This window comes from Bombus flavifrons, chromosome 1 (assembly GCF_040668555.2).
Source record: "Bombus flavifrons isolate JBK064 chromosome 1, iyBomFlav1_principal, whole genome shotgun sequence".
Lineage (NCBI taxonomy): Eukaryota > Metazoa > Arthropoda > Insecta > Hymenoptera > Apidae > Bombus > Bombus flavifrons.
In genome coordinates, this window is record NC_138442.1 from 22,567,161 (window position 1) to 22,585,315 (window position 18,155).

Consider the following 18,155-nt stretch of genomic DNA (forward strand, 5'->3'; position numbering starts at 1 on the left):
ATAATGTTATTTTCCTTCGAGTTAACCCGAGCATAATTCAAAATACTTCTATCGAGCTCGAAGAGTTGAGCTGAATAAAATGAAGTGTTAATTGCCGACTGGTATCGTGTGTGATTTGAGTCAGATATACATAGACATAATACCCGTCAATACCCGTTGAACAGTTGTTGCGATTAGCAGTACATTGATGGTACAGTGATGAAAACGCTCACAAGGCATTGCGATGGAATTTCTTTTTCTATAGTGCTGAAAGTATTATTAATCGCATCATGTTACGAAAGAAAATATCGTTCAAACAACGAGGAAAGGGATTAAATATCGAAAGGATCAACGATTTACTTTTAAAGGATTGTATTTCATTTTTAGTATAACTTTTCGTAAGTACATATTCTTATACTTTAAGTGTCGTTTATTTCTCGTCGCAGATTTTAAAGTGTTTTACGTGTCGATATTATTGACTTTTTCGAATGCCTTTCGCATGTATCGAGACATAAGCGGATAAAGGTATTAAGTAATCTTACTTTTGTTATAGAAGATATAGATCATCGTTGTCATAACATATAGGTCGTTTAAAAAAGCAATTGAAATACTTTAAAAGCTTTAAAAGAAGACAAGTATTCCAACCGTTGACCTTTAGAAACAATATAAAACTTTCAATTAACACGTATATCGATTCATTGCCAATTCGAAAATGCCATCGTACTTGCAATTTCTTCAAATATTCGATTAGATCGGAATTTTAAGAGCACCGCGCCATGTCCAATACATAGGTTTATGGTGGCTACCGTGGTAAATGTTATTTCCAGATATAGATAGTATTTGCAATAGGAGCGAGCTAGAGGGTAAAACTACAGACGCGGGGCATCGAACACGGAAACAAGTCTGCAGAAGGGCAAGTGTCGGTTTCATCGACGACGATATCGTGGTGGAAAGGGTAATAGCGGTATTGATTGCAGCGGAACTTGACCGCGCAAACTCTCTGTCTGCCCTCAATGAAATGACGTGCTTACATATGGAACCACGACGGACGGGACGACGATAAAAACCTGTGGATACCACACCTGGCTGACACCTGCCAGTTGAAACGGTGATGATGACATCGACCCTCTGCACCTGCACATGGCTACTGCTACCCTGCTGCGTTCTCGTCACCCTCTCCACCGGTGAACTGAATTTTTATCGAGGTGAGCATATCGTCCGTTCGCCCGAAAACACTGCTCTTTTCGAGGGTAATGACACCACGGTGTAGCAATGCTCTCGATTCAAGGTTCACGATCTTTCGCTTCTTTTTTATTACGTTTTCGCTATTGTCTTGCTATAGGTTCGTTGAATTCGTGATAACGTTCGAACATGATCCGAAGAGATGATACCTTGCAAGATAGCACGAATGTCATCGTCACGACGCAATCGATAGTTTTCGCGTTGCTTTTTCTTTCAATTTTCTGCCACACTGGTCCCATTTCTTATCAATTTTTCATCTGTTTTTCATGTTCGAGCGAAACTTTTAAATTTCAAGTTTTATAAGGAATGTTTGGGTTCGTTCAAAGTTTGCATATGCTTTCGTGTGGACGACCTCAACGTTAAACAGTTGTTGCACGTTCCTCTTTAATTTGGATTTAATTTTTCTTTCGGAACACGGTTCCATCGAATAATCTACCCGTTCATCGTCCAATGTATGATTTATTTAGAAACAAGAAATCTAGTTAGACGATATACGTGTACTTGGGTGTACGTACACGTATGTACGACAAAGAGGATTTGTCTTGTAGACGACTATACGGTCCGCGTGCCATAGTTCCCAACGGAGTAGAAATATGTTTATCAAAGTTGCAGCAATGCACGCGTCGCGTCGTGCGTTAAACGACGTGGCTGTTAACCGCAGAAACTTCCTGTACAAGTTCCTACGATATCATTAGGAAGTAAACCGATAACTGTGAGTGTTGTATAGTTTGTTGAAACGTCGTTTCGCTCGAGTTTATTACATTTAATAAGTAATAAAAATAGCTGCGAAATCAAACACCGAGATCTACTAACTAAGACGCAACAAGTTGCACGTAGGAAAATGAATTTATACACGATTGGATAGAAACAATAACGCGATCATTTTTCCAGATGGAATCGCTTTTAGGCAATTGATGAAGTACCTCGAGGGGCAGAGAACGCATTTTCTCTCACTGTTGGCGAATCAAGCTCACAGGAAGCATCATTTGGGCTTGGATCGTCAAAAGGAGAGGGATATTCTGGAAGCGTTGATCAACAAAGGCAGCTTGGCGGATATTCAAAGAAAGGAGAAAGCAAACGGATGGAACTATCGGCAAACGCGATACAACGAGCCGATCAACGAGTTGCCGCGAGAAAGGGAGCATTATTTTTCGTTATACGAGCTGAACCCGCTCGAAAGTCCTTTGGAGTATCCAAACTTTAAGTTGCCTTATCTTCCCCGTGAAATGAATAGCGAAGATACGAATTTTCAAGACGATGACTACGGATACGATCGGAATCCATTATCGAAACATTTGCCTTTCGACGAGACCAACTTGGACAGGGGAATGAAGGAGGAACCGTTGGAATTTCAAGGAAGGTACAGTAGTGGATCGATTAACGAGTACGGGAAAAATGATATACAGATACAAAAGCTGGAAGCGACCACTCCGGATTTTACTTTCGACTCGAATTTACACGATAGACAACCGTTCGCTGTAAAGCCCAATGATCCCAGATATTATCAGGATGCTCCTTTTTTCTTAGGTACGTCAAACTTAATAAATATACATATTTTACTAATTTCTTTTCATACGCGTACAATATTTTGCAAATTTTCCTATTTCTCTTTGTTATCCGCCATACCCCTGGTGATTAACAGATAACAAAGATAACTCGGATTTTGAGCAATCGATGAAAAATAACACGAAGTGGGAACGAGAGAATACAGCGATTGGAAAAGGACACATGATGCAACAGGAGAAGGCGAGAAACATGGAGTCCAAATTTAAGGATACGTCGGTGATCGTGATACCGGAGTTGGAACGACGTATGGAGTACAACCCGATGTTCGTACCTGTAAACCAGGATTTGAATAACGATATATATTTTATTGGTAAGTCGATGGATTCTCTTTATCGCTTGGAATTATGTGAAATGCCAAATTTGCCCCGTTTCCTTCTAGCTATCGTTGCTGGCTGCAGCGCAGCGGCGATGTTTGCTCTCGTATTAATCGCTTTGACATGGTGCAGGTAGTATGATAAATAATATTTCACGTTAATAAACGATCGTACAACTGATTTCTAAAGGTTTACTTAACGTTATCGTTTGATTTTTAACAGGTTAAAACGGGGTGCTAAAGCGGCTGCTGATATAGAATATCCAGCTTACGGTGTAACTGGTCCAAATAAAGAGATATCACCATCTGGAGACCAAAGACTCGCGCAGTCTGCCCAGATGTATCACTTCCAACATCAGAAACAACAAATCATCGCTATGGAAAAGTAAGTCATTTAAATAACGCATTTGAAGCAACAACTATCCTTGTTTCATGTTTTCGATTTATTACGATCTTTAAAAGAAAATGGATATAGGAAATGCTCAGTGAGAATTCTTGTCCAACCTTTGCAAGTGTCACAGCGATTTTTAAAAGTTTTATTCTAATTAGAGAGTATTGTTTGGATAATGATTTGTGTAGTCGTGTTTCTGCAACCAGAGACCCAGGCTCTGTATCTGAAGCGGAGAGCGAGGAGGAAAACGAGGAAGGAGACTACACTGTTTACGAATGCCCAGGACTGGCTTCTGTAAGTTACATTTATACTTAGTTAGATCGCCAGAATCGTATAACTATGTTACATCGCTAATGTGTTTTTGTTAAGACTGGTGAAATGGAAGTAAAGAATCCGTTATTCCATGACGATCCAACACCGGCGACACCGGCACAAACTAACAAAGAAGAGGACCATATATAGTTTGACTAAATTCCAAATATATTTGATTTTAATATTTTTTCTGGTGCTTAGCTCACTGTTAACGTACCATATCGGAAACATTTATCTATATATCGAATGTACGCAACTTTAATATTTGTACGACGCGGGAAGTCGAGATAGAAAATTAAGCAAAAGATCTGACACGAGACCATTTTTGCGTTTTGTGAAAGAGTTTACCACGTGAAACGATGAACGTTCTACCGTCGTTAAAACCTATCGTGTTTATTTGAAAACACATATTTTTTAACTCCATGATGTACTATAGTTTGTACTTTCATAGCAAGTACGGTTAGCCATATGATTGACATTATTTTTCTACTCACCGTTAGACTTGCAACATAGAGTACAGATTGGAGATTATAACTACGTATAACATCTAATATCACTTTATACCTGATTATAATTTTTCAATATAGTAATAACGTTTATCGCATGTTTTCACCAACTCTTCCTTTCTCTACGTATCGATAACTATTGTTCGTCCACCGAAGAAATTTATTATTCCTCTATGATTTGAAAGTGTCTAGTAATAACTTAAAAGTAGATATACGTTCTAAATCAGAATTTCGGTTTAGGCTTATGGAATTATCGTGGCTGTTAATGGTACAGTTGGGATTCAGTTGTTACAACGTTCGTAAAAATATATACATATATACATATATATACATACATACATACATACATACATATAATGTGTAACCACATTAAGTTTGATATTTTCTCAAGGCAAAAAAAATATTTAATGTCACAATAATCGAAAGAATTTCGTGTATCGTAGTACACAGAAAGTTTATTTTACGTGTAATTCATGACTCGACGTATAAAAGTATGTAACACTTTGTGTTAACATAGTTGTACCAACGTTTAGCACATCTCGTGCGCGCGCGTACGAAGTAACGACGAAAATGATAGAACAACTTGCATTTTGCATGTGCTGTTGCTTTTGGCATTACTCCTGTGATTTATATCACCTAAATGAAAATTCTGTACATATATTATATATTTGTTACGGAGAAGCTGTTCCTTTAATATTGGCTACTATACAACGCTCTATATATATATATATATATACATATATAATTTATTGGCTTGAAGCAGTGATAATACGTATTTTATTTTTCTATGATACCTATAATACTGTTAATCTTAAAACAGTTTTAAGATAAAAGAGCCTATTATCGTACCCAACACAAGATATAGAAACGACTATTTATTTTGGCAAATTTTAAGCACTACGTGTAATTAGCGCCGACTATGTAATTTTACTCAGAGTTACTATTTACACCCCCCCCCCCCGTTACATGTATATGTATCATATAATAGAAGAAAAGACGAAACATCTCCTACAGATTCGTCCGTTTAATAACATTCGATCGTAGATCGAAAATTAAAACACAACAGCATGAATTTATCGTTAGCCTTTCAATGCCTTTACAGCACTGCATCGTCGACTATATAAATTCGTTAAATTTTATAGAAAGGACACTATGAAAGGACAATCTGTGTACAAATAGACTATTATATAGTGATTTGTAGCGTGATTGTACGTATTGTGAGCTGTAGCATAGAAATGCAATGAAAACATTGCGATTCATGTTCGCGATATGTTTCGTATATTATATCGTTATCATTATTATTTTTGTCCTTCCATTAATTAAAAAGGTGGTGTAAAATACAAATAACAAATGATGTATTATTATTTTACTAAATAAATTGTTTATTTTATAAGGAATTGCCAATTATTTCTTCGATGCGCAAAAGAAATAAAAATAATGATTTACGCGATATATGAAATTACGAAGAGTAAAGAATTGTTTCAGAGAATAGGATAAAGTAGCGGATAAATCGTTATCAAATGATAATCGAATGTTTAGAAAAATATGTACATTTATTCATAGGTTTATGTACAAGTTTCGCGCGTGTACAAGTTTCACGAGTGCCGCGAAAATAAGTCGCGCAGAAAATATGATACGAATATTTGCATGTAGTAGATTTTTATGCTATCTTGAAACTTGAGACTTGAATCTTTGCGGTATAATAAATACTATAAGCGACATAGGCTAATACGTTCGGCCAATTAATAGCTATCTCTTATAAAACATCGTTACCTTTTACGTCATATAAAGCTCCATTTCGCTTCTACGAATATAAAAATTATAATTTTCTATCACTTATGTAAAGAAATTATTGGAATTAGTCGAGTAAGTAGTTTATTTTACGCGAGAACGATACAAAAGAATTATTCATCGCACTTTTCGTATTTTATGAAAAACAATTTGCGAACTCGTGATCTGAAATTTTCTTTCTATTTTTCAGCAAAACATTCTCTTACCTTTGAGGTAAGATAGAAATCGACGTAAAAAATACGCGCCGTTCACAGTGATTATGTACAAATCTTGCAATCGATGCATATTTTAGATTTTAGAGACTAAGAAAACATTCACGATGTTAAGTCTGAACTCGCAACGTAATTGTCCTAAAACGCCGCAGTTACATACATACATACATACATATACATGCTCATGTGTGTATACATACATGTACTTACTCACAAGTACTTGGGACGCAGAAGTCGTAAAGTGTAAAGCGTACACGTAGTTTCACAACGATAGATCACTTCTCATCTTGATGATAAGATGCATTAAATGCTCCAGTTTCTTGGCTCATATGAATGGTTTCTTCGGTAGTTTCGTCTTCGTCTACGTACTTGTAAAATTTCGCCATTACAGCGAAAATGATTATATCGATGAACATTAATCCCGCGAACAAAAGGAATTCAAAAACCTAAACAACAAGAACAAAGAAAATATTATGTTGGATATTGAAAAGAATTTTAGTAGGTATCGAGGTTAAGGTAGTGTAACTTTTCGAGAAGTTTAACGTTGTGGACGTTGAATAATGCATGATTCGTAGTGACCGTAACGCAAAAGCGATTGGGTAATCGCGACTGTCGCCGATCTGGCCTTGAATCGTTTGAAAAAACTCTAGTATCGAGTACATGTACGTTTGTTTTTACCAAGGGCTGGTGCATAGGCGCATTTAAAGATAAAATTATGTCAACTCGTACTTGCCTGACGATCGAAAATCGAGATTTCCGCCACAATGACTACAATGAGATTACCAAAAGCTACTGTCAACAGCCAAGAAGCCTGTAAAAGGGACTTCATACTGGTAGGGGCTTGCGTGAATGCAAATTCTAAGCCAGTCACCGAGAACATGACTTCGCCCATCGTGAGAATAACATATTGAGGAATCAACCACAATATATGCATGGAATTTGGTTCGGTTACAGTTACAACGTTAGCCATCGGTTTTTCTCCAATAACAGATCCGACCACCGTATAAACTCCACCAAGTTTGAGACGTACGTCTTTTTTTACTAATGCGTCATTCAAATGAATATCGTATGTGCCAGGTTTGAGTTCAGCTAGACTGGTTTCCTGAAGCGAAGTACCATTTATCTTGAATTCGAGGACTGTTGCGTCGCCCTTCATAAATTTCAGAGAAACGGGGTCCCATGATGAATTTACGTAGACGAGTCCACGTATCAAAGGTTCGCCAGAGGTCGATTTATCCACCGAATCCGTGTAACTATAAAGTTTATTTCCCTGGGTTACAACGCAAGAAGTCGCGTTGCCTTCGGGTAACACGATCGTTCCTAAAAATACACACGATCGTTAAATATCGTTAAATAAATCATACGAAAGAACTTTAATATACCAGCTGTTTCATTGAATTTCGTGATATTGGCTCCATTGCATTTTGAAAAATCTGCCTTATACCGCCATACTGCTTCGCCACTCGCTTCGATATACTTGTCTTCCCACATATCCATACTTTCGAGGACAAAAGATAATTCAGGATTATGCGTCGTTATAGTTACGGGACAGTCCAGAGTATTGAAAAGGCGCAATTGTGCGAAATTTTTCGAAGGCAAAACCGGATACGTTTTCTGCAAGTAAAAAGAAAGTAAAAAGAGAGTGTTCAACGTGAATTAAGATATTCCTCGTAAAATTATTTGAACGTAACTAGAGATACTATCGTATTTTGCATGCCGTAATGGGGCATTGTACGTCGTGCTGCTTATTTTTAATTTAACCACGTACCTCGAGCTGAAATTCAACCATGGCCGCTACTACGAACGACAAAGAAGCTAAGAAACCGCCGATAGACAAGATTCTCAGCGGAGTTCGTAAGCCGATCTTCCTCATAAGAGGATAGAGACAAGTCTCGAACAAAGGTATAAAGGCGAGCACCAAAAAAGGATTGAACACTTGCATCTGATCTGGTTGAAGCAGGAAGTTTCCGATTTCGCCGGTCATTCGGGTTGCTTGAAACGTCCATCGAGAGCCTTGCTGATCGAAAAGTGCCCAAAATATCGGTATCGGGATAAACAATTTCATCACCTGCAGAGCTGCTTTAATATCGTTTATCAGTGATTTCTCGTACTTGTCATCCGCATACTCGAGCCAATTCTCCCTTTTCTCATTCTTTGACGTAAACTTTCTATAGACAGCGTACTGAAATTTCAAACACGAATCTCACGTATTCGTTATCGCAATATGGAAAAATCTGAATTATGCCTGAATTAGTCGGTTTTAAAAGATAGAAACATGGTTGAACTTACAGAAACGCACTTAGAAACATTGAAAACGACGTTGCCCGTCGGCTTGGTTATTCTGTACAAAGGTTTCCCAAGGAGAAATATCACTGAAAAAGAAGATTCGGCATGATCGAACAGTTTCGTCGTTTTAGGATCGTTCACATTTTCCAATACGACTGTTCTCGGAACTTACCGACGGATAACGTCATAAGAACGGCTGGCACAAAAAATGCCAGAGAATAACAGGTATTTTCGCCGAAACACGTGACCTCGCTACGAAGCACGGGCGTGAGGAAGCTCGAGATCAGAGATCCGAAGTTGATAGAAAAGTAAAACAGGGAGAAGAATGTGGACAAGTATCGTTCCTGTAGCGGTAGTATGAATTGATCGCCGCCGAATGCAGCCACGCAAGGTTTTATACCGCCTGTGCCAAGGGCTATAAGGAGTAGGCCAACCAATGAAAATTCTCTGCAAAGTTACACGTTTGACAAACGTAATTAGACCTCGATCGATGTTTCATATATTACTTATTTAACTCGCTACTTATTTAAAACAGAGAAAATCTTCAATATTAAGATAACATAGATGATAATCTACGAGACAAAGACGACGATTTAATCGTTGAGGACAACTTTGGCAAACGGTTGAACCGTTTGGAACAATTAACGATAGAGATTAAGACATTAAAACATTAAAACGAAGTATTAATCTTACCTAGGAGGTATATGTAATGGGGGCGCAGCGCTTAAAGATAGCAGAAGTTGGCCTAGAGCATAAATGATACTCAAGTATAAGATGGTGTGAAATTTTCCCATTAAGGAATCCGCCAGCATCGCACCGAATATAGGGAAAAAGTATACGAACATCGTGAACACATGATATATGACGGTAGATGCGTTATCGTCGTAGTTTAATTGGTTCCTTAGATAAAGCGTCAATACAGCTAAATAAAAGAATTGTTTAATATTACACGATATTCACCAACTAACGTATAAGATCGTATAAATACTTTTTCAACTAAAACAATTAATAGGTAAATGAAGCGCCAACAGGAAAAAATACCAAAAGCTTTATCGCTATTGCATTTCTACGTACTACGCATTCCATAGAAAGAGAATCTCTCGCAGAATTCATTGGACACGATAAAAAATATCGACTTGGGATACGTCAGCTTCTGCAAAATTACAAAAAAAAATTATATTATAAAATCTGATCTGTGCGAATCGAGTTGGAAGTACCGGATGCGAGACGAACGCTAGTAGCACGTTTCGCATGACTCGATTAATTTCGTTATCATCACTGCTGATTGAAAGGAATTATCCTTGTTGTAAATACAATAGATTGTGTCGTAAAATGCGAAGGCCACGCACGATTCGCAGAATTATATACAGCAATTTACGCCATCGGTGCTATTTGGCTTAAACACTGGCATTCAATGACCAGTTTCACCAGTAACGGATACATCGTTTTGTTACATACGAGTTCCGTACCAACGTATAATCAAGTATGTAAAATGTAAATTCTTATTAAAAAATATATTAAATTAAAAATATGCCAAAGAAAGCTACAAAACGAACGTCTTTTTTTTACTTATTGAAAAGCTTGCTTTACTGGATCTCACCGAGTTTCAACAAGACAATTGGAAGTGATAAGAAGTTAACTACTTTTTTAATGAATTGCGACTTCAAATTAGACGCGATGAACGACTCGCACTTAGATTAGATTTGTCGTTATCCTTTTACAAGGAAAAAGAAAAACTAACTTAATCAATTGGCGAAAAAAAACAATACGTTCGATAATGAAAATAAACGTTACATTAATTACAATGACTTAGCCAATTTAATTTTCATTAATCGCGCTAGTTTACGCGCTACATAAGATAGAGGAAATTCTTGAAGATTTGTGTCATTACGATAACATTGATAAGAGGACCGCGAATTCTGAATCGCGAAAATACGTGTTCCATATACATGTAGTCGCGCCAGTAGTATCGCTTATTTGTACTCATTGTTGAATAACCGATAACATCTGTTACTATCTTTATTATTCGTAATATATTATGCATCGGAAACTATGTGGTTGATAAAAATGTTATAGCAAACTATATAAATCTTTCTACGCTGTTTCGTTATATTAACGATGTTCTATGTACTATTAATGAAAAGAGCAAGTTTCTTTTTCACAAGGTTACAAAAGGTTACATATGGTTTAATACTAGCGCGAAAAATATCGCGCGGAGTGATCCAAGTAAAACTGCAATTTATTCTATCAATTCCAGTCAACTCGTTAAAACTATATCAACTATATCTTCTATATATAAATCCTCGTAATCTTGTCGAAATAAAATAAGCAAAATTCACGTAAAATTTCTACCTTCGCTTTCTCCTCCTTTTCAGTAGTCATCGTGATGGTCGAGTTAATGATCTACGTTAACTACGTGAATTCTGCTAAAATTCGAACGAGACACTCTAATAAGTTTTACGCTCAAATAGCATATTGAGACACGTTACATGACAGCCAAAGAATTCTGGAAAGCAGTATCGATCGAAAACACCTTTCCATTCGCGAGGAACACGAATCACAGTGTGTAGATCACCAGTGAACCGTGATACCTAGATCGATATTTCTCAGCACGATCAACGTACGACGCGGTTGGTAGTTGAAGCTGCACTGTTGATTTTGTCGCGTATCTACAATATGTAGGCACTACGATTAAGTCCGACGATGGCATTGACGAACATTGTTAGGTAGTGGTATACTCGCCGTCTCGCATACTTGGAACAATGTGAAAGTCTTCTCTTGATGCGCGGTTAACATCTTACGCTACACCTTAACGGTATCGCGTACAAATAACATTTACAACGAAACAATGCAATAGTACATTTATTTTCGCAAATTTGTTAGAATAGCGACAGGAAACATCGTAAGAGGAATAACAGCAAGCACGACGTACGCAATTTTTTATTATCATCGAGCATTAAACGGCTACCTTGTGAACTAATTATATATGACACGTTGATTTATTAAAACATTTATCCACTACTACGCATCGGTAAGATATCATTAATTGGGTAGATTAAATGCTTAATCTTCTATATCGTATCGTAAAGTAAAAGAAGCTTTTCGTGTAGTACGTCAAACTAAGGAACGCGCAACAACAACAGTATCAGCGCAAAAACAGCGTAAGACAATTTTTTCCAACGTCTGATTTTCATTCTTCGAGATAAACAGTAAATAAAAAATGATCTATACGTTTAAACGTAAATTTAATTATCAAGATTACTAATCAGTGATATCTCTGCCGAGAAATAATTATACACTTTTTCTACTTTAAGCGATAACAACGAGTTTCTTAGGAATTTAAGTAAGAGAAATACTTAAATTAACGAATTTTGACGGACGGAAGGCAAACGTTTCGATACAAAAGAAAAGTGAAATCCGATCTCGATTTCTGTTTAAGATACCATGACATTATTTCACTAAACTGGTCCATTTTGCAGAGGCGTGTCTTACGATATTGGACAAGTTTATCTCGCGATGCGTTTACTTTAAAGTCACAATCCCCGTCATTGACCGACATTATGCCAAGTTCTTTTCTTCGAATAAAGTACTGGTAAGTAACGGTTAAACGTAATGTTTTGCCACAAAGGAATTTTAATTCTCTGTGATATCCTTCCCTATATGTATAAAGTTCAATTAACTCGGTGAAAGTATTCGCAGTTGGGCAAGTGTACATAATTTACGCGCAGATTATTCTTAGTCCTTGCCGATTTTATTACTTAAGTGATTTTTCGCATTGCCGGTGAAACAGAACACGAAGCACGGTTTCCGAAGAACGGGTTTATCGCTTAAGGAAATTCCCACCTGAACTTGCGTTTCCGTTTTTCAATGTTACGCAAGGGTGATCACTGGTACTCCACGCGAGTGAAAGCGTAATAATAATAATCGATCGACACAATGTACGTCGTCGGAATTTGAATACAACCTGCTGGTTAATTAAGACGAATCGTATAATCTATCGTTAGGACCATCGAGCAATCGAGCATCCTAATTTACCGCGACCCGATTTTATCTTCTATTGTATAACAAACGAATTGTACAAAAGCAATTACGTATTAACTTTGAATTATAGATAGTTATGGCCTACTAAATACTGACGATTTGTCATGGGTATAAATCAGTGATTCGTAACGATATTCAATTATATCGTTAATTCATCGCTATACTATATCAAATAGGAAGATGATACTTTTATCGTTTCTCGATGTCGATAAGCAACAACATTCGATATTTACCTTTTGATTTTCCTCCGTGTTACTCTCATTGTCCGGATAATCTGAAAACCATAAATGGTGGAAAAAAATAAAGTTGATAACACTCGTACGACACAATTACACGTTTCTTCTACTACCCATCCCGATTTGAGCGTACTATCATTCACCTGCATTTCTAGCTGTATCCATTTATTTTTCCCAGCAAAAATTATTCTTTTACTGGTATTTCTTTTTCCATTTCATCTACTCTCTTTCAATTTCAATAATCCGATAGCGTAATTCCCTCTACAGTTACTCGTTTTATAACACGTCGTCCTTCGCGTGTAGAAGTGAAGTTTCTACCACTGCGGACGACACTTCTTGAAAATCGCATTTTTTAATACGATGATGCAACAACTTTATACGTAAATAATGTTGACACTTTGACGCACATTCAATTTAATTAAACAAGCAGAAAGGATCGAAGGATCGCCTTCAGAGAGAATCGATCATCCACTTGTTAACATTTTGCGTTACGACAATTTAACGAGATTTAAATACTGGTTATTGTTAGCATATCGCGAACAACGGCAATGAAATATAATCTGTTATACCAATCTGTTATATTAATATTTAAGGGCCGCTGTAGTAATTTATCGTTCTCGAATTGGGTCACGCTTTAATCAGACATTCAACCAAATCGAAAGTAAAACGATTTGACCTAGGTTGTCCTGTCAAATATCGCATTACGGCTTGTCAATTGTTTCATAATTTTGAGGAAAATATAACTACGTATGTAACATGTTTAATTCAAGGTGGAAAAATTTAATTCATAATCAAATTCATGATCGAATTTTATCATCATATTCTCTACATATTCATACAATATAATTAAACAACACTCGAGTCAGTTTTTAATTAGACGGCATACTTGAGTTATCGAAGTTTAAATTGCTTCGATATGTATAATTCGATATGTATATACTCGATGGGTGCAGAAACGTTTAAACGTTAAAATTAAACTGCTGTCATTCCAAAAATTAAATTAGATTAAAATAAATCTAGGACATTTTTGTAATTTGCGCCCTTAAGAGGCGCCTTTCCTTTTTTTTTTTTTTTTTTTTTTTTTTTGAAAAAAGATTCAAGCTAATTGTATTTAGCAATTTATGGAATAATATCGAAGATAAACAAACAGATTTTTAAAATGTGAACCAAATACCTTGTATCTCTTTGATAGAGCGTTTCCTCTCGCCCATGTCTGCTTCGCGATTTCTTGAAACGAACCTGTTCCTACGCTCTTAACTGCAATACTGATCCGCCTTTCCAATTCTGTTATCTCTTTGCGACTATCTGGCCTTATCAATCAAAATATACACGCTAATGATTAATTCTGGAAGCATTTATCATGTTCGATAGAATCGAAATTTTTTAAGATACAAATGTGCTTTATAAATTTCACAAATTAGATTCTTCGTGTCTAGAAAAAAGACGCGATAAAGTATGGATAGTAATGAATATGATACAACGTATAAATGATTTATTTCCTATTTAATCAAAATATTTAATAACGTATAAGTAGATTGCTGATTCATTGAGATAATTTGGAATCTCATTGTAGATAATAAGAAATATCGTAGGATTAAAGCGCGCGACTGAAAAATGACCACTTCAAAGCTGTAATATATTATATCTATAATCATTATATATCATTATGTATTAACCTACACTTGTCGATCTTTTCTCTTCCCTGCGGGGATTTTGTACGTTAATTGTACGTTATCAGGAATATTTTATTTGCAGATAAGCGTAAATTACCTTCTGATAGAAATCTTTCAAAAAATAATGGGGATGTGTTCAACTCATGAAGCGCGATGCAATGTGCCTAAATAAAATCCGAAAACATAATCAATTATAATTTGAGATTTTTCATTTTTTATTTTAATTACAACTATAATGCCTTGTTATGTCATGTTGTATAACAAAATTCATTATGTGAAATAAGTTAATGTTTGTTCGATATATAACTGATTTATAATTTATTAATGTTACATACGATTTTATAAGATTTAATAAATCCATAATCTTGCATTACTTGTTGTTTCTTACGATTAATTTGATCATTCAAACTGTGAACCTCGAAATTTGCCGCATTGAAAAAGCAAGTTTGCTTCTGTGACCGAATGAGAGGTTCGATCTAGCTCTATGGTGATTTATAATAATGATTAATCGTATATCGTGAAATCATCAAATTTCAAGCAAATAAAACCATAATATGCATTGATACTGTGATACATTTACATTAATTGCAAGTGACTATTGTCATGTTGCGTGATGCTTGTGGAAAGTAACGGTATACTTCTGAAGCTTTCACGTCGTACGCCATCGAATTTCTGATTCTGGATTCTGGATCCACAGTTTTACAGGAGAGGCTCGTCGCTACATACAAAGACGAGTTACTGTACTTAGTTCACATTATGGGGTTCGATGTGAACCGCTTTCAGGGCGAAGTTGACGAGGAACTAGTTTGTCCGATATGCTCTGGTGTTCTGGAGGATCCTGTCCAGGTATTATTTCTGTTTCGTTCGTTTACGATAGAATGCTTCCAATAAGCAAACTTTTGCGTTTACGGAAAACTAACCTAACATTTCTGTCGTCTTTCTTTCATCTTTTTCATAATTATTCTCCTCTCTATTGTTTAGTACGACCATCTGATGATTGTTTTCACACACCGTATTTATTTACAACGATCGGGTAAATGGAAAGTATTCCTTAAAGTTTGATATTAATTTTATAATATCGGTCATTTGTATTTTTTGTAATTTTCGTTCTGTCAAAGTGTTTATAACTGTTATCAGTTTCGGGTCGCTTCCGTTTTTCTTTTAACGAAAAAGATTAACATATATAATCATATTTTGTAAATTTTTGTAAGTGTTTAGGACATTATTTAGTATTCATTATATATTTTTATATATAGTACTAAGTCTTATGAAGTGTGTAGTTTGGCTTAAAGACTGGTAGGTGAGCAATATGTTGCAGGCACCTGTATGTGAACATGCCTTTTGTCGTACATGCATTAATGAATGGATAAATAGACAGCCCACCTGTCCGTTGGATCGTACACCAATTACATCTGCTCAGCTTAGAGCAGTTCCAAGAATTCTTCGGAATCTGTTGGCCCGCCTTTGTATTAGTTGTGATAACATTATGTATGGATGTCAAGTAATAGTTAAGCTTGATAGTTTAGTGTCACACTTGGAGCAATGTGAATATAATCCCAAGAGACCGATGCTTTGTGAACAAGGATGTAGTCTTATTATTCCTAAAAATGAGCTAAAAGATCATAATTGTGTGAGAGAACTCAGAAATATTATACATTCGCAACAACAAAAGCTTGCCGATATGAAACGTGAATTAGGTGAACAACAACTTCAAATAAATGAACACAAGAGGGAAATACATCTTTTAAAAGACTTTATGAGAGCATTGAGAGTTTCAAATCCAGCAATGCGCGCTATCGCTGATCAAATGGAAAGAGACGAAGTTGTAAGATGGTCTGCTACCCTTCCTAGAGCAAGAGTAACAAGATGGGGAGGAATGATTTCCACCCCGGATGAACTGTTGCAGGTACTGTAATCCATAAATTAATGTTAATTAATCAATTCTGGTAAACGAATAAATAAACATAATTTTGTAGACGATGATAAAAAGAACTTTGTCGGAATATAATTGCCCGCCTCATGTGATCGACGAATTAATGGAAAATTGTCACGAAAGGAAATGGCCTCCAGGCTTAAACTCCCTTGAAACCAGACAGAATTCCAGAAGGCAATATGACAATTATGTTTGTAAAAGAGTCCCTGGTAAACAAGCAGTGTTAGTTCTTTATTGTGATAATACTCATATGCCGGAAGACATGATGGTTGAACCTGGACTAGTGATGATTTTTGCACATGGCATAGAATAAAATCTCATACCAATGTACTGTGCATGCCCAGATAATTTGATGTTCATCTATTCTGTTGTTTGTTATATTCATTGTGACTAACTTTCAAGGTGCATGGAATATCTTCGTACTTATGTGCAAATATTGGGATATTTGCATAATTCATCTTGCAATTACTGCAGGATATCTTTCAAAATGTACTGAAAAGAACAAACGACATGCCTTTTGTGATAAACAATTGTACAGACGCAATTGCCACATACAAAAATCTAATTGAATGTCTGGATCATTACACTGTGATATACTATTTCATTGAGAATGTTCCTGAAATTGCATGATAAATAGTAAATCATTTTTAGTTATTCTAAGTAATCTCATGTACATTTCTATAAAATCGATTCTTTGTTTAACATCTGATAAACCAACTATTTGTCAACTATTTCAGGGAATTTTTTACATATATAGAAGTCTTTAAGTGTTTTATGATAATGCTTTAGACAAGTAAGAAACAAAAAGTATAGAAATTATCGATATGGTAATTGCTACTATTAAGATCTAAATGTGTTCTAAAAGATTAATATCAAATGTCAGAACGAAGAATAATTTCTTCTCTTCTCTCAACGTTATTTATATGATTTTAATAAAACATCTAAAAGTGCGTACGATGAAATAAACATGCTATACAACGATCGCTTAAATAAATTATTATACTCTAAGCGAACACGGTCGTATACATATATCGTTTACAACTTACAAGATAAGAATGCTATTTTCACAGAATAATTCACAGATAATAATAGTTTAAACTAACGGTATACGATACTTAACAGTTTCGAATTTCCTCAGTATTGTTCTCTTTTGAAATTGATTTTGTAATAACCACTGTATGAAGAGCATTCGATCCCTTAGCTATTTTTAAATAAATGCATAATAAAATTTTAGTTTCTTGTCTTTGCACAAATATTTACAAAATAAGATAGTTATCTGCCATCAAATGTAAGACCTTTGTATAACTCGGCTTCTCATCTCGATGCATTTATCTTCGATACAGCAAGAAATATTGCATATTTTATTTTGAACATTTAACGTGTCAATCATGAGTTATGTTTTACATATAAATTCTTTTTACCCTCTATTTACATAACACGTTACATTTCCAATAGCCTAAAAAACTTACGGTTTTAATATATTGAGTAATACAAGCGATTAGCATATGATTTAATAATTTTGTAATAAAACTTTCGATTTCCACGGAACCTTTCCTTTTTACTTTTTATATGGTTAATCATTAAATTCGAACACTGAAAAAAAGAAAACATATTATAAAATAAGAATATAATATGCTGAAGTATCTTTACAATACATTAACGTTTTACACGGTC

At 35.5% G+C, this 18,155-nt stretch overlaps 3 protein-coding genes and 1 long non-coding RNA gene across 8 annotated transcripts; 3 read left to right on the plus strand and 1 right to left on the minus strand.

The window, feature by feature from the left end:
- Positions 1-192: 192 nt before the first annotated feature.
- On the plus strand, positions 193-5,702 carry LOC138182311 (uncharacterized). Of its 2 annotated transcripts, none has more exons than XM_069118028.1 (8): positions 193-377; positions 807-1,184; positions 2,113-2,748; positions 2,864-3,097; positions 3,167-3,233; positions 3,324-3,485; positions 3,680-3,785; positions 3,861-5,702. In XM_069118028.1, exons 2-8 carry the CDS (start codon positions 1,091-1,093, stop codon positions 3,951-3,953), a joined length of 1,392 nt encoding a protein of 463 aa, XP_068974129.1. In that variant the 5' UTR covers positions 193-377; positions 807-1,090; the 3' UTR covers positions 3,954-5,702. The 2 variants fall into 2 exon arrangements, with proteins under 2 accessions (XP_068974129.1, XP_068974138.1); XM_069118037.1 differs by having other exon boundaries at positions 3,698-3,785.
- On the minus strand, positions 5,500-14,171 carry LOC138182258 (peptide transporter family 1). Of its 3 annotated transcripts, XM_069117937.1 has the most exons (10): positions 14,050-14,171; positions 12,873-12,913; positions 9,673-9,751; positions 9,292-9,520; positions 8,771-9,045; positions 8,602-8,684; positions 8,081-8,494; positions 7,695-7,926; positions 7,046-7,632; positions 5,500-6,758 (listed from the first exon to the last, which is right to left on the minus strand). In XM_069117937.1, exons 1-10 carry the CDS (start codon positions 14,084-14,086, stop codon positions 6,588-6,590), a joined length of 2,148 nt encoding a protein of 715 aa, XP_068974038.1. In that variant the 5' UTR covers positions 14,087-14,171; the 3' UTR covers positions 5,500-6,587. The 3 variants fall into 3 exon arrangements, with proteins under 3 accessions (XP_068974038.1, XP_068974024.1, XP_068974032.1); XM_069117923.1 differs by lacking the exons at positions 12,873-12,913; positions 14,050-14,171 and adding an exon at positions 10,951-11,295 and having other exon boundaries at positions 6,598-7,632; XM_069117931.1 differs by lacking the exons at positions 9,673-9,751; positions 12,873-12,913; positions 14,050-14,171 and adding an exon at positions 10,951-11,295 and having other exon boundaries at positions 6,598-7,632.
- On the plus strand, positions 11,501-14,741 carry LOC138182335 (uncharacterized). The gene is made up of 3 exons (XR_011173767.1): positions 11,501-11,629; positions 12,078-12,190; positions 14,631-14,741. It is a non-coding gene; the product is annotated as an uncharacterized LOC138182335 (long non-coding RNA).
- A 285-nt stretch (positions 14,742-15,026) lies between these two features.
- elgi (E3 ubiquitin-protein ligase NRDP1 elgi) lies at positions 15,027-17,714 on the plus strand. Of its 2 annotated transcripts, none has more exons than XM_069118050.1 (3): positions 15,027-15,394; positions 15,849-16,454; positions 16,525-17,714. In XM_069118050.1, the coding sequence occupies exons 1-3, from the start codon at positions 15,305-15,307 to the stop codon at positions 16,792-16,794; spliced, it is 966 nt and encodes a 321-aa protein (XP_068974151.1). In that variant the 5' UTR covers positions 15,027-15,304; the 3' UTR covers positions 16,795-17,714. The 2 variants fall into 2 exon arrangements, with proteins under 2 accessions (XP_068974151.1, XP_068974160.1); XM_069118059.1 differs by having other exon boundaries at positions 15,032-15,394; positions 15,867-16,454.
- Positions 17,715-18,155: the final 441 nt, after the last annotated feature.